The sequence below is a fragment of the Arvicola amphibius genome, chromosome 14 (genome assembly GCF_903992535.2).
Source record: "Arvicola amphibius chromosome 14, mArvAmp1.2, whole genome shotgun sequence".
Taxonomy (NCBI): Eukaryota; Metazoa; Chordata; class Mammalia; order Rodentia; family Cricetidae; genus Arvicola; species Arvicola amphibius.
Genome location: NC_052060.1, coordinates 11283145 through 11307685, shown reverse-complemented (window position 1 = coordinate 11307685; position 24541 = coordinate 11283145). Strand labels below are relative to the sequence as shown.

The window sequence follows — 24541 nt, the reverse complement described above, 5'->3', positions numbered from 1 at the left end:
GACCAACTGGTTCCTGAGTGAGCCTGGTGCTTCCAGACCAGGGATCAGATGCTTAGAACCAGTAGTGCCATTTTTTCAGATGTAATGTTTGAGTCCCAGGAGTCCCCTGTTGTTCTTTTACCTACTGATCTGTCCTTTCTACATATCGAAGCAGTTCATAGAACAGTAATTTAAAAGGAAGGAAATAGTGTTTTCAATTGAATTTAATTACTTGATGAAGTCATGTCAAACTTCCCCGTTTTATAATCCAAGCCAAGGAGTGTTCTCTACTGGATTAATTTAAAACAGTGTGCTAAGTACAGTTGCCCACTATGTCAAACAAAATTGACTTCTAGCTGCTTGTCATTTTGATGACATCTTTCACTGACCGTGTAACCTTAGGTGACTTTAAAGACCTTTTCCTGGTAGCTGAATCCCAAAACACGAGGGAACTTTCAATACCCTTGCTGTTGTTGGAAGACTCATAAGAATAAATCTAAGATTATAAGAGTGATCAGAATCGGGAATAATGCCAATAGGTAGACAAAGCCAAGGACGGTAAGTGACACTGCCAAAGGAACGGGGGGCAGACTTTGAGTGACACCATCCTTGAGTGAGTGGCCACAGGGTGAGCCCTGAAAGATGAGATGGTTGGCTCAGCTGATTCACCTTTGGATCTCATATCACCAAAATGCAAAGGCATGATCAAAATATTTAGTCACTCGATATGATTGTTTGTGACTCTTGAGCATGAGGACAAAAGGGATAATCTTTCTTTTAAGCTTGATTTTAAAACACGTTACTTGTGAGCAAGCTAAGTGGTTGTCTTCATAAGGAATGGCAGAAGACATCCATAGATGTTTTCATGGTGAAGCTGGAAAATGTGGCCTTTATAAACTCCGTGGCCACCCGCTTTTCCTTAGGCTGATGGCAAATTTCTAAGATGTTCACGACAAATGAAAGAGTAAGTAATTCTGATCCTTTGTCTGCACAGCGACAATGACGAGTATAAATGAGTTTATTCTTGCTTAGTATGACTGTCTACTGCCTCTCAGAATCTAGACTCACCTAGAAGATGAGCCCTGGGAATGCCTGTGAGAATGTTTCGAGAAAGGTGTATTTGAGGTGGGAAGACTCACTCTGAATGTGGTAGCACCATTCTACAGGGTGGGGGTCCCAGACTGAATAAAAAGGGGCATTCTGACTTTGGTGGTTTGAATGTAATTGTCCCCCATAAGCTCATAGAGAATGTCATTATTAGGAGGTATGGCCTTGTTAGAGTAGGTTTGGTCTTTTTGGAGGAGTGTGTCACTGTGGGGGTAGAATTTGGGGTCTCACTTATACTCAAGCCATGCCCAGTGTCTCAGCTCATTTCCTGTTGCCTTTGGATCAAGATGTAGGACTCTGAGCTCCAGCACTTTGTCTGCCTGCATGTGGCCATGCTTGCTTCCCACCATGATGATAATGGACTAAACCTCTGAACTGTGAGCCACCCTAATTAAATGTTTGCTTCATGAGAGTTGCCATGGTCATGGTGTCTCCTCACAGCAATAGAAACCCTAATTAAGACCCCAGCTGAGCACCGACCTTCTTCTCTGTCCATGTCTCTGATAGGATGGGACCTCATGTTGCCAGCATGGTCAGAGGTGTTCTTACCACCACACCTACCCCGCTATGGTGGGCCAAGTCCACAAGCTCTGGAGGTTAAATAAGCTCTCCTGGCTTAAGTTGCCTTCACTGGGGACTTTGTCACAGCAATGAGAACTGCAACAAACGCACTGGCATACTAAATAGTGCATAGGAACTGAGGGGCAGGTGGATTCAATGTTACTAAACTGAATGAGCTTAATCAAGAGTTTGGGAGGTGCTTTCCCCTTTCTATTCAATATTTACTGAGTGAGAAGTGGCTACAATGCCTGTGTTACCCCAGGTCATACATTTTAATTATATTTAACAGAAAATTAATAACAAAAACACACAAAATGATGGTGAGGGCTAAAGACAAGGCAAACCAGGAAACAAAATTTATCTAAACATTTAGAAAGCATTTTTATGGGTTTCCCCACCAAAATATTGAGTTACAATGGAAGTAGAAGAAAGATTTGTCATGGTTAAGATCTGGCAAAGAGACAAAGGTGAGATTAAATGGGGCATTCTCTGCGTGGAGACATGTTAACGGTAGGGAATTCTGGGGACTGACCTTGGATGATGGAACTTATTAACTGCCACAAAGGACATGAAAATGGGCTACGTAGTGAGATCTAAAATTATATGCTTTCATGCTGTGAGATTATTTTTCTTGCCATTTTGTCTTACTTCTTCATTATACAGATGGAAAGCATGAAATGCAGACTTGATCAAGGAGACACACAGCAGACATGCACCTAACAATGGACTGGGGTATTTCCTCTCATCGCCATGCCCTGTTTTTATAATCAGCTGTGAAGATGAGATGGTGCCAAGGGAATGGTGAGCAAGGCAAGGGGTATCTTAAAGCTTTGAGAAAGCAGATATGCCCATGAGAGTCACGGGACTAGAACGTAAATACACCGAGGAAAAACACCTTCTAAGTTGTAGTTTCAAATCCAGAGGTTCTGATATCAACCTCAGCCTCAGAAAACACATGTATGTGAGATGGCTCCCCACTGCTATCAGCCCCCGGAAAGTCCTTGTTTACCATGTACAGAGGGGTAAAGCAGAAGACAAACATTCCCTATCTGTAAAACCAAGGGGTCAAAAAAAAAAAAAAAGCAAAAAGGAAAGAAATAGTCAATGGGGGGCTACACTTAAAAAGCTGGGTTCAGTTTTAGACACAAGCAAAAGGTCGGAACATCTGGAGAGAGTCACAGAGTGAAAAGAGGGGACTCATTTGAGAGATAACTCAAAACGATTTTAGTTATGGGAGAACACATTCTGATAAGAATGATGGAAGGCTGGGGAGATGGCTCAGCAGTTGGGGGCACTTACTGCCCAGCCTGATAATCTGTGTTCAGTCCTAAGGTGCCACATAATACGAGGAGAGAACCCAAGTTGTCCTCCATCCTCTGTGCTTGCCAAAGCACATAGAGTAAATAAATAAATGAATAAATAAATAAATAATACATTCATACATGAAAATTTGAAGAATGGTAGAATTAAACTTGACAGATGACTTGCAATCTCATAAATTACTAATAAGAATAGATTGGTGCAATTCCTTCTGGAACTTGTAAAATAATATTTAGTAAAGTTAAACAGAGGCTTGTCCTACAATACAGTACTTCTAGTCTTGAACGTTTGCTCAAAGGGAGTGAGTGCACAGAGTCAAAGAGAAGCTTGTACAAGTCTTATGTGTAGGTCCCTCCCACAGCGATAACCCAAGGGCTGTATGAAGAGATCGCAGGCAAAATGTCAAGGCAGTTATATGGACAGAGTACAAAAGCATATACTAGTTATTCATGCAGAAACATGCATGAGTATCATAAACCTTGCGTTGAACCAAAGAACAAATTATGTATCATCCCATTTATGGAACATTCAAGAATAAGTAAATCATTTGTATGGTGCCAGAAGTCAGAGTAGTGTTAACTCTGAGAGCAGTCGGTATTTGCTGGGAAAGCAAGGAGTAACCTATGGTAGAGTCTATCTTGGACAGGTTCTGAATGAATTTTCTGTGTCTTCATCCTAGTAGTAGATTACAGGGTTCACAATATATCAATATTATAAAAATAAGCGTGTAACAGTATTGATTTTACCTTGATAAAAATAATGGAGAGAAGAAAGAACAGAGTTTAGAGGAAATTAATTTTGGTAAAACTGACTTGAAGAACCCCTGCATTTGCTTTTTCTTTCCTTCAATTTAGACGATATATTTAAGGCATCGTGTTCTGGACAGGGTGCCCAAAGATTACATTAATCAGTCCTTCTCTATGAGAAGTCCACAGTCAAGGAAGAGGGCACCTTCAGGAATGCCTCTAAGAAGTATAGCAGCCATAACTGTGATGCTTATAAATGTGGTGGGAGCATGACAGACTGGTCATCAATGTGAGACGTCAGTGAGAGCTTCATTCACTAAGTGTGTTTGGCTCATGGCTTCAAGAATGACAAGAAGATGAGCAAATAATCTCTGAGAAGAAAGGGGATGCAGAGGCAGAAGAATCAGAATTTGGGGACCAGCTTAGACAACACAGTGAGATTTTCGTCCTGGAAAATAAAAAGCACTACTTTAATAATTTGTATTTCTAAAATAACAGCAACGATGCCAGCATACAATTTGACTTGTTGCTAGTGACAGGAATGGAGCTCAGTGTTGGTGGTGCTACAGTTGAGCATGCAAAACTCTTTCAAAAAATATCTAAGTGGGTGTTGCATTCCACTGAAGCTTGAGTTTCCAGTAAGTCAAGTGTATAACAACTGACCAAGGAGACTGAAAGGGCAATGAAAATCAGTTCCTCATTAAAGCAGCTGAAAAATTTTTTATCAATGCAGATCAATAAAGTGCTTAGAAAACAAACATATCAATAAGTGATTGCAAAGCAGGCATTCCAACAAAATGATTGGAAAACAAACATATTGATAAAGTGATTGGAAATATTTTGAAACAAATCACCAGAACTTTAAACTTAATTTATTATGTAGGCAATCATTATCAGGAAAGGGGCTCTCAACTGAGCTTCTGCATTACCATCTGTGATGGTTTGAATAAAAATGGTCCCCATTGGCCCATAGGGAGTGGCATTATTAGGAGGTGTGGGCTTCATGGAGGAGGTGTGGCCTTGTTGTAGGAAGTGTGCCCCTGGGGGACCTGGGCTTTGAAGTTTCAGAAGTTCAAGCCAGGTCTAATAGCTCACTGTCTATTCTTGTTACCTTCTGTAGATTCAGAAGTAGAACTCTCAGCTACCTCCCCAGCACTATGTCTGCCTGTATTCTGCCATGATGACAAGGGACTAAACCTTTGAATTATAAGCCAGCCTCAATAAAATGTTTTCTTTATAAGAGTTGCCATGGTCCTGGTGTCTCTTCACAGCAAAAGGAATCCTAACCAAGACATCATTTGTATGTGTAACAACAAATTGCATGTTTATACAGTCTTAACTTTGGTTAAGAAACATTTAGAAACACGTCAAAGCAGTGATAAATTAACAGTACCAGATAAAACCTCAACTGCTTCTAATCATACCTAAAATCAGATTCAACACATAAAATTCAAGATTCCAAAGCTAGCAAAATGGTTTCTGTGGAGCCAGTGGAGTCAGGAAGGCACCCTTTATATTCTACCCTGTCTCAGAGGTTACAGAGACATGTGAGGTTCCACAGGAAACAGGTGTGGGGACAGGTAGACTCAGCACACAGCTAGGAGAAAGCTGAAGAGGCAAACACAGAGGGCGGGACCTGTAAGCCTTGGGGATGTCTGGAGAAGAGCAGAGACTTGCACTGAGAGGTGCAGAGCACACACAAGATGAAATAAAGACTCGGTGTAAGAAAATAATCTAAGAAAATTGAAAAACCTTTAGTTTTACCAGAGAGAAATACAAAATGGTGGTCTGTATGAAATTTAATCAAATCGACCATGACAGAAGTTGAGGCTTCTGGGTCAGGCAATAGCTAGAGGCTGCCTCTGAGCCAGCGCCGGATGAAGAAAGTCAGAAAGCGGTTTAGCCAAGGAGTGAAACTGAAGAAGAGCTTCACAGATCCATGACAGAAGCCAGCGGATGCTCTGAAACAGGCAGGGGCGAGAAGGACACAGGAGGCAGAAAGTCAAGCTGAAGAGCTTCAGTGTTACAGGTTGCTGACATAGAGAGGAGAAGCCAAAGTGTCTTCGAAAATGGGGGCCAGACAAAAGTTGGTGGTTCTACCCTCAGGACAAGCCCACAAATTTGAGGCTTCCAGGAGCCTCAAATCCAGCTGCAGGTTCTGAGGACTTAGGAGGTGGCGCACCTGGTGAAACCACTTGCTGCAAAGCTGGGCGACCTGAGTTCAATCTCTGGAACCCACATGGTAGGAGAGAATTGACTCCTGAAAGCTGTCCTCTGACCACGTGTGTACCCGCCTTCATACACACACACACACACACACACACACACACACACACACACACACACCATATATACCTATGAATAATGTGCTTTAAAATGAAAAGGAATCTTTTTCTTAAGCTACATGATCTGGAAGGTGGTGGCCAGGCACCAGGTAGAGACTCTGGAGTTAAAAACTGAGCTACCTCGGGGGACCTGGGATGAGGGAGCATCCAAAGGTCAATGAGGCAATTTGGTTTGCCTCAACTCCTGAAAGGGGGAAGGCCCAAGAGGCAGCTGTAGGGAGAAAGAGTAATGAATGCTGACACTCTAAAGAGTGAAGGTGACAGAAGACTGGCCTAGGCTGGGCTGGTGGCTAGAAACAGACTATATCGACTTGCGTTTACCCTGGAGGGCTGGTGCATGCGCACATGTGCACACATGTGTGTCTATGTGTGTGTGTGTGTGTGTGTATGTTCATGTGTGGCAAGCATTTGATATACTGAGCTCTTTCCCCATTGCCTGCAGTGGGCTTTGACAGCCTTGAGCCTGAGACTGGTAGGTAGATTGAATTCTGGAGCCACCTAATGTCCCTCACTGCAATAAAGTCAGTAATACTGAATGACCAGAGGTGTGCATGATATCTATAGTCAAATCCCTTTACCATGAAGTCAGGTCTACTACCTGTGATGGAGGACTCTAATTGGTTAATAAAGAAACTGCCTTGGCTTTTTAGGGCAGGATTTAGGTGGGTGGAGAAGACAAAACAGGATGCTGGAAGTGAGGCAGATGCCTCGGGCAATTGTCATGCCCCTCCTCTCTGAGTCAGATGTGATGGAGCCAGCTGCCAGGTCAGACATGCTGAATCTTTCCCGGTAAGACACCCCTCGTGGTGTTACACAGATTATTAAATATGGGTTAGTCAAGATGTGAGTAAGAGGCTGAAACTAATGGGCCAGGCAGTATTTAAATGAATACAGTTTGTGTGTTGTTATTTCAAGGCATAAACTAGCCAGGCGGCTGGGAGCTGGGAGGCAGGAACACAGCCCCCTGCTCATCACTACACTACCTGCACACACCTTAATGCTATGGCGACTGTTCACACTCCCTATTATACTTGAGAGACACCTCCCGCTGAGACAGCCTCCCCAGAGGGCATGATTTGGGGTCTCATCAAAGTGAGAGAATCTGCTCAACCCCAGACTGCAAAGCTAAATGTGGCCAGAGAGGCTCAGGTACACAAAGAAGTGTCATGGTGAGGATAGCATTCCTGGGTATCAGGCAGTTGTCTAATACAGAATCAGAATGAGTCCAGAGTCTAACTGACCCTGCTCACCCCCATCCGTAACTGGCAACACTAGTTTTCAAGGACCCAGAAAGATACTTCTCAATCTACTTTTTGATTTTTAAAAAATATATCCTTTTAGCTTTTATTCTATCACTGTGATAAAACACCCCATCCATAACAACCACAGCAAAGCAGTTGATTTCCTCCAATAATTCCAGGTTCCTGTCCATCACAGTGGGGAAGTCAAGACAGGTACTTTGAACAACGAGCCACATCACGTCCACAGTCAAGAGGAGAGAGCAATGATTGCGTATGCGCTTGCTTCTTCTGTTGCTCTCAGTCAGCCATATTTCCCCTCTTATGCAGTTCAGGACACTTTGCCTAGGGAATGGTGCCACCCACAGTGGGATGGATCCTTCTACATCACTTACCTTATTTATAATAATCCCCAACAGAAGTGTCAGGCCAACCCAACATACACAACCTCATTAAGACTCTTTTTAGGAGATTTTAGTTTATGTCCAGTTGACAATAAAAGCCAATTATTGCAAATATTTACCAGACTTTTTACTTTATTATATTTAAAAAGTTTTCAAATGTTCTTATACCTCTTTCTACATTTACCTAATTTTATTTACAGTTTTTCTATTTTGAGTAATATTTTTAATCTAAGTTTCTTTTTATCATTTTTGCCTTCTTTTTTCTTTCTTCTTGCTCCTACAAGTTGTAGTATTTTAATTAAACTTAAATATCTTGTTGCTTTTAATTTAAAAATATGTTTTTATTTTTTACATATATTTTTCTAATTTTTATTTTGAATTTTTTTAACCTTTTTGAATCTTGCTAATTTCTCATTTTTTCCCTTCCTCACCATCACATTCTTCTCTATTCTTAATTTTCCTTTGTTTAGTCCATTTCTCCTCTTTTTCTCCTTTTTCTATGTTGTGTTGGCTTGTTTTATATAATTTTGACACAAACTAGAATCATCAGAGAGAAGGCAGCATCAGTTGAGACAATGCCTTCATAAGATCAGTAGAAGACAAGCCTGTAGGGCATTTTCTTAATTATTGATCAGTAGGGGAGGGCCTAGCTACACCTGGGTTGCTGGCCCAGGCTTCTATAAGAAAGCAGGTTGAGCAAGCCATGGGAGAGCAAGCCAACAAACAGCACCCCTCCATGGCCTCTGCTTCAGTCCCTGTCCCCAGGTTCCTGCCCTGTGAGTTCCTACCCTCGCTGCTTCTGATGATTGACTGATATGGAGCTATGACACCCTTTCCTTCACAGGTTGCTTTTGGCCATAGTGCTTCATGGCAATAGTAATCCAACTAAGCCATACATCTCCTTACCTTTTCTAATTTATTCACTATGTCTACAGTTCCCTTAAGGAACTTTCACTGTCATACTATAGTCAACAGTCATTTTTCTGTGTCAGCTTTGAGGTCACTGGTGACGTGATTGTAGACTGTAACCGACTGTAAGTGTGCTTCTAGAGTTTGTATGGTTTAGTGTTGCTGTTGCCACCTCTGCTTCCTTCTCACAGAACAGTGCTGGTAATTGCACCTTTATGAGTAAGCTGTTCATTCATAAAATCTTCCCTCAAATCCAGAAGAGCTAGCCAAACCAATAGATGTGCAAATCGCAACACAGAGACACAACCAACAGAAAGAAGCCACGCAACAAAAGTCCCCTAAAAGATCACAGCTCAGCTCCTGAGCTCACAGACACTGAAACAAGGCTTACTACGGATGAATATTTCAAAGGCTTTCTGGTAAAAGTGATCAATGACCTGGGAAAGGAATGAACGAACAAGCAGAAAAACTCAGTTCGGGACCCAGGGGGACCAGTCAACTGTAAGCATAGAAGAAAAATCAGAAATAAAAAAAATTAAGAAAATCATCAATTTGGATGAAAACTCAGTGACAAAGAAAAAATTCAGCAAGGAAATTTAAAAAATAGAACTATTGGAAATGTAAAATCCAATGAATTAAATGAAAACTCAGTAGAAACATCACTGATAGCTTCAGAAAAATAAAATACCTAGGAATAACTCCAACCAACCAAGCAAGAGACCTGTACAGTGATAAATTTATGATATATAACACACTGAAGAAGAAACTAGAAGGTGGACAGATGACCCTTTGCTTGTGGACAGACAGAATAAACACTGTGAGAAATGGCTGTATTGCCAAAAGCAATCTACACATTCAATGTCATCCTCATCATAGTCCCAATGACATTCCTCACAGACTAAAAAAACAAATCCCAAAATTCATATGAAAACACAAAAGATCTCAACTAGCCAAAGCAGTTCTTAGCAGAGGGAACAATGATGGAGGCATCCAAACTCAAATTACATTCAACATTACATGGCAACAAACACAGCATGGTAACAGCACAAAGACACACAGGAAGACCAAAGGGAGAGGCTAGAGGACCCAGAAACAGCCATGCAATTTTCAACAAAGCTGTCAAAAACATATATAGTAAGAAAGCTTCTTCAGCAGCTCATGCTGAGAACAGTGGCTCTACAGAGGCACCTCCAGGTCCATGTTTATTGCTGTGCCAGTCACGACAGCTACAGAAGAGAACAGCCTACATACCTATTAACAGGTGGATGGATAAAGAAAATGCGGTACATATAGGCAACGGAATTCTATACAGCCCTAAAGAAAAATGAGATTATGACATTTGCAGGAAGATGGATACAACTGGAAACCATAACGTTAAGTGAAACAAGCCAGACTCACAAAAATAGGTATCACGTTTTTGTTCATATGAGGAACCTAGGCTTAAAATGTATATGTGTGTGTGCATGTGTGTGTGCGTGCTCGCGTGTGTGCGTGCATACATGTGTGTGGTTATTCTGTGGGGGGTCAAGAAGCTAGAAAAGGATCTTGAGATGGGAGGAAGAGGTTTTAAGAGATGTGGGAAATAGAGGAAGTGATGGAGTCCATGGAATAAAAAAATAGAAGTTGGGAATATCTAGGGAAAAGAAGGGGACGAGCTGGGATGGAGTGGAGAAAGGGCACAAATGAGACCAAACTATAATGATGCAGATGATGGACTTGTTTCAATGAACCATTTATGCTAACCTAAACAAACAAATAAAAACCAATATGAGAAAATACATAAAAACAAAGAAGTAAAAAAGTACAATTTGAAACAAGACAAAGTAAATTATCAATTCTAAGAGAAATATTATTTGGTTATTCAATTATTGAATAGGAATTGGTTTATTGTTACTCCACTACAGTGGACTACTCTGTCCCAGTGTGTTCAGTTGCAAATGCTAGTCTCATTGTGGTTCATAAAACAGGGAATGCAGAGTGATCAAAATATGTAAAATTAATTATAATTTATGCAGTATAAATTTCGTACATCATGACATTTATACTTTAAAATAAAAACATAAAATAATTTATAAAAATTAAATTAGTAAAATATGACATTCTAAGAATTTTAGAGCTTACTTAATAATAAAGATAATAAAGAAATTACACATGCCCAAATCTCATACAGTAATAGGGCTACAAAAGCTTTGGATATAACACCAAAAGTGTAGCAAAAACTGAAAGGCTTTTGAATGTGCTTAAAAAATACTGATAAGGCCTTTGTGTATCAGGAACTATGTACACTTTGTATTATCGGTGATTGGTTCAATGTGGATAAGCCTAGAGATGATCTTGGGAACCCACCATGCTTACATAAGTGTATCACTTAAGGAGTGAAAATCATGCCAAACAAGAGACTATATCAACTTAAACAAAAAGACTATACCAATGAAAAGTTAACACATAATTCTTAAATTATTAGAACAATTTGATGAATAATAAACAAAAGACAATATCATCTGATAAGTCATTTACCAAGATGTAGCTTAGAGAATAAAACTGACTTATGTTTTTATGTGTGTTTTGATTAACATAGGATGACTGTTGACATATTTTGTGTATTCATTCTCTGTTGGGTGAAGACAGATATGGAGAGAGATAAGGTGATTGGAATGGTGCTGTGTAGAAATTGTGAGGTGGAACTGAAGGGTTAGAAGCAAGGAGCTGACAAGAATTGCTGGCATTTTCATGTTGGGGTCATAGGGATGATGCCAATGACACTGAGCAGGAGAGTCATAGAAGCAAAGACAGAGCATAAGGATTTGGGGGAGACTTGTTCAGCTGTGAATATGATGAGCTTGAATTTTATGTATAAAGTGACAGAAATAATAACTATGCAAATTTATATAGGCTAAGTATACCTTCCATTTCCATGTATTTACTGAGTTGCTACTCCATATAGCAAAAATACTGTCTCCGAGAGCTCCTTCTCATTGAACATTAATCAGCCCTCCATCAAGTGAACACATCTGAGCTCCTCCATACTAGATACGGAGCTGGCAGCCCCCAGTTTATGAGCCAGTCCCTGCCTAGTCAGAGCCTGGTCTCATGTGGCAGAAAACAATATGAGAGATAATGACCCAATTCATGGTATCTGTCCTTTCCTTCCAACAGGGCAACCAGGAAGCAAAACATGAATCTTTGGGCACAGCAAGTCAAGGTCCAAGGCAGTCATGTGTTTTCTGATGGCTTCAGGATCAGTCAGAAGGCCAGTGTGGTTACAGTGGGTCAGGTGACAGGGAGAAATAGTCAAGAGAGGCCAGAAACACCAGCTGGCATCTGGGAGGATCCATGTGGCTGCTTTATAAAGACTAGAGGTAGAGGCAGCAAGTAAGGGAGGGACAGACAAAGCTGTGATAGTATTGGCTACCTCGTAGTGTGGCCAAAAAATGACTGTGGCTTGGAATATTAGAGAATTTTGTTGTTTTGTTTTGTTTTTCAAGACAGAGTTTCCCAGTAGCTGTGGAGCCAGTCTTGGAACAAGCTCTGTAGACTAGGCTGGCTTCGAACTCACAGAGGTCCACCTGTGTCTGCCTCCCAAAATGCTGCTGGGATTAAAGGCATGTGCCACCACCACCCAACTTTTTTTTCTTCCTTCCTTCGTTCCTTCCTTCGTTCCTTCCTTCGTTCGTTCGTTCCTTCCTTCCTTTGTTTGTTGTTTGTTTTTTGTTTTTTGAGACGGATTTCTCTGTATAATAGTCCTGGCTATCCTGGAACTGGCTCTGTAGACCAAACTGGCCTCAAACTCACTAAGATCCACCTGCATCTGCCTCCCAAAATACTGGGATTAAAGGCATGCACGAAGGTGAAGCCAACAAGGCATTGAATTGTTGATCACGGACTAGGGAAGAGGATTTGGAAATGCAACATTGGGGATTGTTATCCTTTGTTATGGTTTTGGTGAAGAACCACCTCAGTCAAGGTCATGGTCTGCAGAGAGCCCAACACACAGTTGGGATTTGGATGTGTGAAGCCTTACATATTAAGCAAGGTAACTTTCTCTTGGGTTGGATGCCCTAAGTCAGCTCAGCAATGGTTTTAACGTCAGTGGAAAAGGTATGATCATTGTATACTACAATAGTACCTAAGGTTTGTAGAGCATCTTCAAGTTGTTACCATGAATTACAGGCTGCAACTGACTTTCAAATTCAAAGCCAGAGAAGGCTAAAAGGCTAAGACAGCAGCACACGATCAGTATATTTAGTCCAGTTGGCCATCTGGGAGGAGGGACTGCTATGTGTCATGACTATGAGATGCTGTAGTCAACTGAGGGCAAACCTGAAGCCTTAGGAGTCCGGGTGTAAGAGGACAGGCACTCAGAGGGTTACACAGAAAATACAGAGCAACAGTTCCAAATAGGTAACTATTCCATGTGGCAACCACTGAAGTTTGCTGGAAGGTGGCAAGGCAGTGAGTGCCAGCAAGCTGTGGCAGGAACGGCTTGCTCCATCCTTCAGGAGAGGATGTGGATGAGAAACAATTGGCTGGAGGCAGGCAGTGTAGTTTGTATGTACCTGGGGCTATTGAGGAAGCCTTTCTCCTCGAGTAGAAGGAGCGAAGATGGATGAGCGGAGAAACACCACGAGAAGCTGCAGTAGGAACACTGGGCAGGACACCATGGGAACTGGGAGCCAGTGGTGGTTTCCGTGGCCGGAGGGGGGAACCCTGATCAACAGCCACCATTTCTTCCCTGGCATTTTCCTAAGATGTTGCCAAACTCCCTGGCAATGTTGACTTTTTACTTGTATTTAATGCTTTTTCGCTTGCAATAAAAATGATCACACATCACATCCTGGCGGGATAATTTGACATACTAATTCCCTTCAGCTCCAAGCTCATTCAAATAAGACATTTTTGTCCAAAAGGAGAAATTATAACGTGAGGTTATGAAAAGTCCATTTCCCTTTTTAACATTCTTCCTAGCGACTCGGCTGTTTTCCTTGGCTTTTATAAAAACAACCTTTGTGTGAACTGGCAATTTGTTTTGTAAATACCAATGAAGGCATATTTCAGAAAATATCGTAGTAAAAACCAACCCAATTTCAGAAATACGCCTGCTGCCAGACATCAGTCTTCAGCTCATATTCTGAGTATTTCCAGTAAGTCTTAAATACACATTAACATGAGAAATAGCTTACTGTTTAGGATCAAAAAAGTAAAAAAGAAGAAGAAAAAAACCCTTCACTACCTCTTAGAAATTGCTCAAGGGTTCTAACCAATAAAACACATTTCTGTCTTTGAAAACCTACACTTATAATGACTTTAAGCACTTCAATTCAATTGCACATTTACTCCTCTAAATTTACTTAGGCTGGGTTTATTATCATCTCTGTATTACATATTCTATGATGTTATTTGCTTAAGAGATCTGAGGCATTAATATTTCAGCAACGCCTATCTTGAGCTCAGGGCCACTTTGCAAGCCTTGAAAAGAATTACAGGCTTTGTTCAAGACTTCAGAAGTGCTTTTTTATTTTATTTTATTTTTTACTGTTTCTAGAGAGTTCACAACTTAACTGTTGTCATTGAGCTACATTTAATAAGAGAAAAATATTATTTCTGCACTGAGGTGTAATAAGGAGAGGCTGTGAACTAAATGTTCTAGAGAACTTTCTCTGCATGCCTCCTGACCGGCAGACAAAAACGTCTCGGCAGAGTAAAATGGAACACTGAGGGGTTTGCAGGGGAGACAGTAACACAATCCTGTGCCCTTGCAGCAAAGCATGCGCATGTGCATGTGTTTTATTTTGAGACAGGATCTCTCTCCCTCCTCTCTCTCTCCCTCCTCTCTCTCTCTCTCTCTCTCTCTCTCTCTCTCTCTCTCTCTCTCCTCTCCTCTCCTCTCACTCTTCCTCTCCTCAGTCACTCCTCATCCGTCTCATCCTCTCTCGCTGCTCTCTCCTCTCTCTCTCTCTCTCTCTCTCTCTCTCTCTCTGTGTGTGTGTGTGTGTGTGTTGTATTATATATGTATTTGCATGCATTGTGTGTGCATGCATGCACTTTGGTTTGTCTTTATGCACACGTGTGCATGTGGAGGTCAGAAGGCTACTCTGGCTGTCTTCCTCAGTCAGTTTTTCAGAAAGTCTTACATTGAACCTGAAGCTCACTTATTAGGTTAGGCTGATGGCCAGCAAACTCCAGGAAGCTGCCTGTCTCAAACTCCCCAGCACTGAGATTACGGACCTCAGCCACTATGCCCAAATTTTTAGGTGGACGCTAGAAGTCTGAACTTAGGTCCTCATGTAAGTGGGATAAGCACTCTGCTGACTGAGCTACTCCTCCCTCCCAAGACAGGTTCTTTTTACTGTAACCTGACTAGCTTAGTTCTCACTCTGTAGCAACTCTGGAGGGCTTTGGACTGTGGCTATGTCCCTGTCTTTAATAAGATAAAAATATTCTTCCTCAACAGAGTGTAATAAGGAATGGCCATGAGCTGAATGTTCTAGAGAATGGTCCCTTGCCTGCCTGCTACTGCCCCAGTCACTGCTGTTTTATGCAAATGTTCTGTTGTCTGCTCTTAGAACACACCCCCTTTGTCAGCTACTTACACTGGTTTCCATCATACAGGCTTCACTGTACTCCAAGATTTAATGAGCAAATCGGTGGAATTTATCATTTATGTGTGTATCACGTACCTAAAATTATGCTAGTTATGGTAGTGTGTATATAAGGATCTAAGATGTGGTTTCTAACAGCTCATGTTGTATAAAACATGAGATGATACCAAATTGTAGAAGGCATTCTGTAACTAAGTATGGAATTTAACACAGAGCCTGCAGCCGAGGCAAGGGAAGATAAATGTCAGCCAAGACTTACTGTGCCTTTAGGAAAAAATAGTGGAAGGGAGCTGGAGATATGGTTCAGTGGTTAAGAGTGAATATTGCTCTTCTAGAAGATCCAAGTCCAGCCAAACTACCGACACTGGACAGCTCAAAACCACTTGTAATTCAGGGGCATCTGACACCTTCTTCTAGGACCTTGGACTAAACATAGTGAAGGAAAAAAAAAAGAGTATGAAATCAAAGATCGGCGACAACAAATAAACCGTGGTGAGCGAGGTGCTTCTTGGTGCTTTCATCCTAGTTAGCTGCTTCGGGTGTGTGGGCGTGGCACCCTATGGATGTTCCATCCTGGTTCCTTTCCCTGGGCCCCTAGAGCAGAGCAGAGCAGAAATTACTTCTATTTGGTAACACAAGGTGCTGGTTATATCTGTTTTGATCCAGAGTCTATCCAGGGAGAACAGAGTGGAGGTGCATCCAGTTTGGCAGAGCAGAAAGAGGCTGTGATATGCTTTAACACATGAAAGCTTCAAGGGAATGAAGAGCCATAGATCCCTGGGGAAAGGGAACTTGGGTAGAAGAAGGCAAGGGAGGCTTAATGGCCCTGAGGGAAAGATGCCCATGCCGCAAGGCTCCTCTGGGGAGCTAAGATATTTAAAAGCAATTGGGTGTTTGGGGGAAACTATGAATGCTTACAAACCAGCCAGCAGGGAGGCCAGAATTAGCCTGAGGAAACCCTGAGACTTAATCATGGATTGTCACCAAGGGGTGGGATATGTCCTAATGTGCTGAACTCTTCTCTGCCAATCAACAAACCCTAGAATGTTTGCAAGTTTCCAAATGTCCAGTTTATGACTAAAAATAGGACACATGGAGAAACAGGAAAACCTGGTCTATTAAAATAAATAACAAATCTCCATTAACAAACATATGCATTGGATTTATTAGATGTTTCTAAACAGCTGCCTTAATGGGATGAGAGAACTAAAGGGGGTCGGGAAAGGGATATTTGAACCGAAAGAGAGCACAGGCAAAGTACTTGTCTGTGTTTGTAAAAAGAAGGCAGCAGAAGCCCAGGGCTGAACCAACAGGGACTAACTACAGTCTGCTAGAGGGGTTTGCCCACAGCCCCAAGCAAGTGGAACGAAGAATCTGCAAGCCCAAACATGAATTATTTGAAAATATACAGTCTGAAGAGCACAGGGCACAGACCAGGATGGAAAGTTCCGCCCCTGCTGTGGTCACAGCACCCAGAACAGCAAATGAGACTGGAATCACCATAAAATGCCTCGTTTATCTCCGCTTTATTTGTTGCCTTGGATCGTGACTGATTTCAGTGTCTAGGCTTTCTCAAGGGTCATTTTAAGTTTGAACCCATTCCTTATTATTGTTTAATGTTTGTGCTTGGACAAGAGGCATTGGGCTTCCTAGTCTGTTGTCTCAATAATTTTGCTTTGATTAAAAAAAAGAGAGAGAGAAAAGGAAACTGAGTTTAGTCTAAGGAGCTAGAGGAACACTGCCAGGGGCTATATATGGCGGCACTAAGAAAATCATCTGGGCAGATTATTAGAGTAAATAATGCCTGAAAACTCCCCAAAATTGAGGAAAGAAAAACTACACATTCGAAAAGCTCAACGGACTCCAAGTGTGATAGACTGGAGCCACTGCCCAGGCACATGGCCAGACTGCCACAGCCTGCACAGAGAACCCGGGAAGCCATGGGAGAAAGGCTAGCTCCTCACGTCTGAGGGTCCTTACCAGTGTGAAGTTCACCTGGGATATTCAAAGTGCTAGGAAAAAGTAAAGCAAAATGAAAAAACCGAAACCTGTCAACTAAGATCCTCTAACTACTCAAATTGTGTTTTAAAAGTGAATTAGAAATGAAGAAAATTCAGAGAGACAAAGTAAAGAAGGTTCATGGCTCTATGGTATAATCTTTAGTAAGCATGAAAGGGAACCCTTTAATTAAATTTATTATTATTATTATTATTATTATTATTATTATTATTATTCCGAGACAGGATTTCACTCTGGAGCCCTGACTGTCCCGGAACTCAGTCTGTAGGCCAGACCGGCCTTGAACTCAAAGAGATCCTCCTGCTTCTGCCTCCCCGTGTGCTGGGTATAAAGGCATGTGCTACCACCACCCCTTTAGTCTTAAGTGAAAAAATGCTAGCTAGCAACTTAGCACCGTGCAAAAACTTAAAGTTATCTGACAAAAATAAGTCATGCGCACAAATGTCTTTAAGTTATCACTACCGTGACTTTTGATTTGTATTGTTAATTTTAATAATTATTTTTAGGGCTGAAGAGATGTTCAGTGGCTAAGAGTCCTGCTCTTCCAGAGGACCCAGGTTCGATTTCCAGTACTCTCATGGCTGCTCACAGCCATCTGTAACGCCAGTCCTAGGGGATCCAATACCTTGGCCTCTGCAGGCATAGATGTGTTACACAAACATATGTTTAGAAAAAACACTCATTCATAGAAAAATAAATAATACAAAATTCTCATCAGACTCTTCAAAATAGTGAAGAGGCAGAATATTTCCAAAGACCAAACACAACAAGGAAAAGTAGCTCTATAAGGCTATTCTTTGTGAAATCCCGAGGACACTAACAAACTTAACAGGACAGAAAGAGGTTCCTGTATAGACACACACAGACACAGACACAGACACAGACACACACACACACACACACACACACACACACACACTATGGCCAAGTGAGATGTATTCTTGAGATGGGAAGGTGTCTCAGTATATGAAAATTAATATATACATGCATGGTTTTGACTTACCAATCATACCTTAGTAAATTAGGAAAGAAAAGAAAATATTCTAAAACTAAGACAGCAAATTCAATGCCATTAAGACATCAACAAAGTCAAGGAGAAAAGCCCATACCAACCTTTCACACGATCTAGAAAAAGCACTAGGCAAAGTTAAAAAAAAAAGACTCGCAATTAGAAGTAGAATAGAATTAACAAAATATTTAATTAACTAAAAGTGGATGTAAGACCTAAGCATGGCAACTGGAACGATCCTTGCAGAGGAAACACTGGAGAAAGAGTCCTGCCATTGGCTATGAAAAGGCATCCTTGGGCACAGTACCAAATCTACAAGTTAGGAAGCAAGGTAAACTGAACACCTTGCATAGCTAAGCATGTGGAATATCACAGTAGACTGTCAGTGGAAGGAAGGACAACCTTGGGGTAGAGAAGCGCATTGATGCAAAATATAATAGCAGGCGAGGGGTTTCTATTGAGAAGAGTTAAGCATCTTTTGCAATTTGATAATAAATCACCAAACAGCTCAATTCATAAATTGGCAAACAAGGAAGTATGGATGATTGAGAAGGACTTTAAAAGACATGCTAATGTCATAAATTATTAGGGAAATGAAAATAAGAACACAAGGAAACATCACTTCACAGCAGTTAGGACGATTAGTACAAACAATATCAAAGAAAAATCCAGCCACATCAAAGAGAAATTCAAAACAACATCAACTCCAGAACACTGCAAATGTTGGTGAGGACGTGAAGGCCTTGAGTCCTTTGTGTGTATCTGGTAGGAATGTGAAAAAGTTGCTGCCACATGATCCAGCTACCCCACTTCTTCACAGATTCTCAGAAGAACTCAAGGCAGGGACCCTAGCACAGTTTTTTTTTTTTTTTTGTACATTTATATTACTAAAAGCAGTCATCACACTAAGCAAGGAGAGATACCACCCAGTGTTCAGCAAAGGATAGGCAGTTCAATAAAGTATGGAATGTACCCTAAAGCAAAGGAATTATAACCCATAGTTCTAAACCATTGACAGCATTCTGCTAAGTCAGACAAGTCAGTTAAACAGGCAAATGCTGGCTGGTTATTCCTATATAAAACCCTTTCAGCAGGCAAATTCAGGCGGAAAGAGAAATGGCAGCTTCCAGAGGCTGGTATAATGGTTTGAATTATAACTATTACTCCAAAGCTCATGCTGAAGTTTAGTTACCTTTAAGAGGTGGTGGTAGTGCACACATTTAATCCCAGCACTCAGAAGGCAGAGGCAGGTGAATCTCTGTGAGTTCGAGGCTAGCTTGGTCTACAGAGTGAGTTCCAGGACAGAGAAACTCTGTCTCCAAAATAAACAAAACAAAATAAAACATCCCCCCAATGAAACAAACAAACAAACAAACAAAAGAAGCAATCAGGACATGTGGGCAACACTCTATTCAATCTTTTTTTTCCCCAGAAGTAGCTTAATTGCTATAGGGGTCGTCTTTGATAAATGCAATTCGTCCCTATTTCTTTCTTCCCCACACTTCCCTATGTGACACCTTCTGCCATGTTATGGCACAACCAGGGCTCCTGTTGGATGCTGCCACAATGTTTTAGCACTTCCTGACCTTCAGATACATAAGAAAGAAACCTCTGTCCATTGTAAATTATCTAGTCAAAGGGTTCTGTCATAGTAACAGCAAACAGACAAAGACAGCTGGAGTGAGGAAGGGAAGGGAAAGGAAAGGAAGTGAGCATTGCCTCAGGAGTACTAACAGGTTCAGTTAGCATCCCCTCCGCCACTGTGGCCAGTGGCATCTGCCTTGACAGTCGTGTGGGAAGATTTTCATTTCTATGACAGTCTCTGTCACCTGGGGATGTATTCCAAGATCCCCAGTAGCTGCCTGACCCTGCAGATGGTGTTTAATCCCACAACGTAATTGTCTTTCCCATCTCAGCTATGCACTTAGCAGAGAAATAAAACATTTTTCAGTCTCGATAGTAGAACTAACGTGGCTTCCTTTTCCTTTTCCCACACATTGACTGATAGAAAACCTGTTCTTATAGCACTCAGTGTCAGCCCTTACTTCTACTCTTTCCTTATTCAATCAATAACCTTTTCCTTCCCCCTTGAAGGAAGCCATTCTCAGCTTCTTTTGGCTCATTCTGATCACCGTCATGACACCTTTGCACCGTGTGGTATTACAGTCGTCTATTTGATACACCAGACGGCTTGGAAGAGATCAGTGGGCAAACTGCATATGTCCAGTGGACACACTGGACGTAAGGACAACTCCCGTCACAGGTGGGATGGGGAGCGATGCGGTACAAGATTTGGTAGGGATACGCAGAAGGCTGTGTGGCTTAACACAAACGGTGTATTTCATCAATTTCCATTTAATACTTTCAGACCACAGTTGGCTGAGCATATCTGAAGCCATAAAAAGTGAAGCCTCAGGTAATGAGTGTGCTAAAGCTTCTTTGGGCACTAAAACCATTCTAGACTGTAAATGTGTCAATGCCATGCACATTCCCATGCTGTTATTTTAGAGTCTCACTGATAACGCACCTAAACCTTGTGTTCTTTTAAAATTTGAGGTGTGATGTTTCATACGTACTAGTAAGCGTTAACTTTGTACAGCAAGGAGAGTCAGTGGTGGCTGGATTTTCAGGATTAAGTCAGGAGCAATGGACACCCAGTTACATGCCCTTTCTCTCAAGTCAAGCATCCCAGGTTGATGCTGGTTTCCCCAGTCAAACTAATTTCCCCTGCATCCTAACTGCTCTAATATGACCAAGTTTTCCCGGACCAATTAAAGACATATGCAGAGTATTTCCTGGCCACCCAAGCTTGCATCCATTTTCCTAACCCCCAGTTGTCCCTAGTCATTTAGTGCTCAGTAAGAGGGTACCTTCGACTGTTGCCACCTTTTTATGTTTTAGAAACAACTAAAAATGTCCTGAGAATTTGACAATAATTCCAGCTTGAGAGGGCAGCTCCCAATCAATCAATCAATCAATCAATCAATCAATCACTCAATCTATCTATTAACTGATTGATATAAATAAAATAGGGAAATGAGGTCAAATCACCAGAACTGCATGGTGAAGTTGGTTCTTCTGTTCAATTTCAGTGTGGACTGCTTTCAGAATATCAGAACTACTGATTTGGAGTCAATGAAGTCATCTGCAAAATGATCTTTTGGAATATTAGAGAATTACCATGCTGTCTCCTATGCCCCACCCCAATACACATGGTTGCACATGCATACTCAAGCACATATACCTGTACACGAATAACGAACTCTTCATGAACTCAAAAAACAGCATGTTCTCAGACATACCACTTGTTTACCAAACCTTATCAACAAGAATTCACATAAACATTGTCTTCTTTAGCCAAATTCAGAGTCTTCACTTTGTAGCTAAAGCTATATATTACCTTGACTTGAAATTATATCTATTAGTATAGATTTATTGAACCTATATTGTTTGAATACTATGAAGAAGGCTCAATTTTTTTCATGTTCCCAAGACATAAGAAAAACCAGTGCCTGTAGGATTTTAGTTCAATTAGGAAAACTATAGCTTTATGTCCGCAGGACTGGACTAACAAACACAGTATCAGTGCCTCCACCAACCCCGTGGCTTAGCAGTGGACAATTTAGGCAGACATGCTCACTCTAACTTGGCCAACATCATCTCAAAAACAAAAATTGAGAAAATTATTTTGGCTAGTTTTGACTTGCAAAAGCAAAAGAGGATACTTTTGTAGAGCGATTTGACAAACATCTCTGAAAACCTGAGAATGTAACTGGGGATTATGGAGTTTCGCTCTTTATTGCTAGTGTTTTTGAAACCACGCAGAAGAGTCATAAGTATGACGCATGAAGTCACAGCAGAAACAGGAGTGTCAGACTCTTCTTACGGGTCTCACCAGGACTAATTTTCATAGCAGATAGCATTACTTCCCACAGAGAAAGAAACAATCTTATTGGAAAATAAGGATAAACAGGTAGCATTTCCTGGGAGGACAGCAGGTCCATTTTCCTTTTCTTAACTACAAACTCTCTGGTGAATCATATACCCATATGCAAAATGAAAAATGAAACCAGACTCGCTCTCCACTGTTGCAAGAGGTTCCCAATGGTAGATTGGAATTTCCAGAAATGGCCTTTCTTTTTTCAAAAGACTACTTGAACCTAGAAACTTTAGAACCTATATGTGGATTTTTACCTGCTGGTGTCAGAAGCCTTTAGGTTCTCACTGGAGGTGGTCGAGGTCTTTGGAACTGGGCTTGCATGCAGCTGGGCCCTCTGATTTGAGTCTTAGATTTCTGTGTACATTTGTGGCAATGTGCAAGGAGTCGCTAGCTCCTCTGATCTCCTGTGGCTTCAAAATAGATGAAGATATATGTGTATATGGATTTTATATGTACGAGTGTTTTGCCTGCACTTATGTATATGTACAACGTACATGCCTGGTCCCCACAGAGGCCAGAATGGAGGTAGCGTCCACTGGAGCTGGAGTTACAGATAGTTGTGAGCCACCCTGTGGGCTCTGGGAATCAAACCCTGGTCATCTGCAAAAACAAGTGCCCTCAACCGTTGAGCCTTCTCTCCAGTCCCGGATGACAACGTCTGGTGCAGTGGCATGGAGTGTGTCCTAATTTGTTTCCACTGTCAACTCGACACAACCTGGGGTCATCTGAGAGAGTCTCAACTGAGGGACTGACCACAACAGAGGGGCCTGTGGCCATGTTTCTGTGAGATGGTCTCGGTTGCTGATTGCTGTAGGAAGACCGAGCCCATTGTATGAGGCGCCATCCCTAGGCAGGTGGGCCCGTGTTGTATATGAAGGCTAGCTGAGCATGTGCCAGAGTCCGAGAGCAGAATTCCTGCAGGGCGTCTCCTTCCAGTTCCTGCCCTGACTCCCCTCAGTGATGAACTATAACAGTAAGATGAAATAAACACGTTCCTCTCCAAGTCACGTTGAGCCATGGTCATTTATCAAAGCCAACAGCAAACAGAACAGGGCAAGCCGTGACCTAGGAACATTTTCTATTTTCACAGATTGTCACCCTGGGTCCTGCCTGTTTACACTCAGTATTTATTAAGATATGGCTGTGTGCAGGGCCACAGACGATTTGACAAGATAGCAGCCAAACAGGAAGGAAACAGCTCGCAAACACAACAGCTCCGGTACAACTTGGACACATCATCTGGGAGCCTTCTTTGGAAAGAAGCCCTAGGAGTGGCATTGGCACTGCCTGTCCTCCACCCTCATCCGCATCTGGCAACCCCTATTGAAATTGTAGGACAGAGGTTCCCATCCTGCCTTGGGTTTTCCTCTGGTGCAGAGAATTGAACCCAGGAGGACCTCACTCAGCCCTACCCCTGAGCTATACACCCAAACTCCCTGTTCACCCCTTTGTTAAGCGCCCTCCACCCCAGCCCAGGACATTCTTTGTGATTTGGAGTGTGTAAGGACCTGGGAGAGCAATTCAGAGCAGAGAGTGTTCCAGCTACCTCAGCCCCCGGTCTTGGGGGGGGGGGGGAATTGAGACCGGAGACTCACCTGGTTCAAGTGTGCAGCTATGAGCGAGGGTTCCCATATCTTAGAGATTGCGCCCCCGGTGCTTTTCTCCTTCTTGGGTGCCATGCTAAGGATGGGAGGTGCATTGGCCACAAAATTGGGCTCACGCCCGGCCTGAGCGTCCCTGTTGCCGTGGTAACCGAGACCACGCCCAGCTCCTGAACGGATCCGGCTCCCTTCCCCCCAGTCTGGTTCCTGATTCTCCGGTCAACCACTTCCGTTTCCATAGCAGCCCGAGTTTCCCAAGTGCGGACGCTAAGTACCAAACTCCAGGAATTCCGGGGTAAATCTGATGATTTTCCAACGTGACGAGGGGGCCTCCTAATTTCTTTGATCCACTTCTTCTCTCTGCTTCTCTTGGGAGCTGAGTCCGGTTCGAATAAACAATGTGTAGAAACTCAGAATTACTCATCCAGGTTTAAGCCACCAGGATTTCTCTGGTCCTGTCAATCAAGTACGGAGAGCCACAGGCTAGGCAGCCCAGGTGGTTTTAAACCTCTAATCTCCGGGACACCTCCTGTCTGGGTGCTGAATCACTCTCCTCTGGCCTCACCTCTTTCTGGGTACCTCTCTATCTGATCTGCATAAACGGCTCCCAGTTTCTTAAAGGGGTGTCACATTGGCAAGCAGAGCCCCCATTCCTAACCCGCATTCATCTAAGGTACCTCAGAATGATGGCGACCGTAACAACCGATGTTGATTTGTGCTGGGCATTGAACCCAGGGCCTCTGGAAGAGCAACAAAAGCACTTG

General features: G+C 42.2%; 1 protein-coding gene across 1 annotated transcript in view; it reads right to left on the bottom strand.

The window, feature by feature from the left end:
- Nucleotides 1-23855, bottom strand: part of Spag17 (sperm associated antigen 17) — a 219833-nt gene extending 195978 nt beyond the window's left edge. The window contains exon 1 of the mRNA XM_038311719.1: nucleotides 23772-23855. Within this exon, the coding sequence (XP_038167647.1) occupies nucleotides 23772-23855 (84 nt within the window). The remainder of the gene's footprint in view (nucleotides 1-23771) is intronic.
- Between the last annotated feature and the right edge of the window lie 686 nt (nucleotides 23856-24541).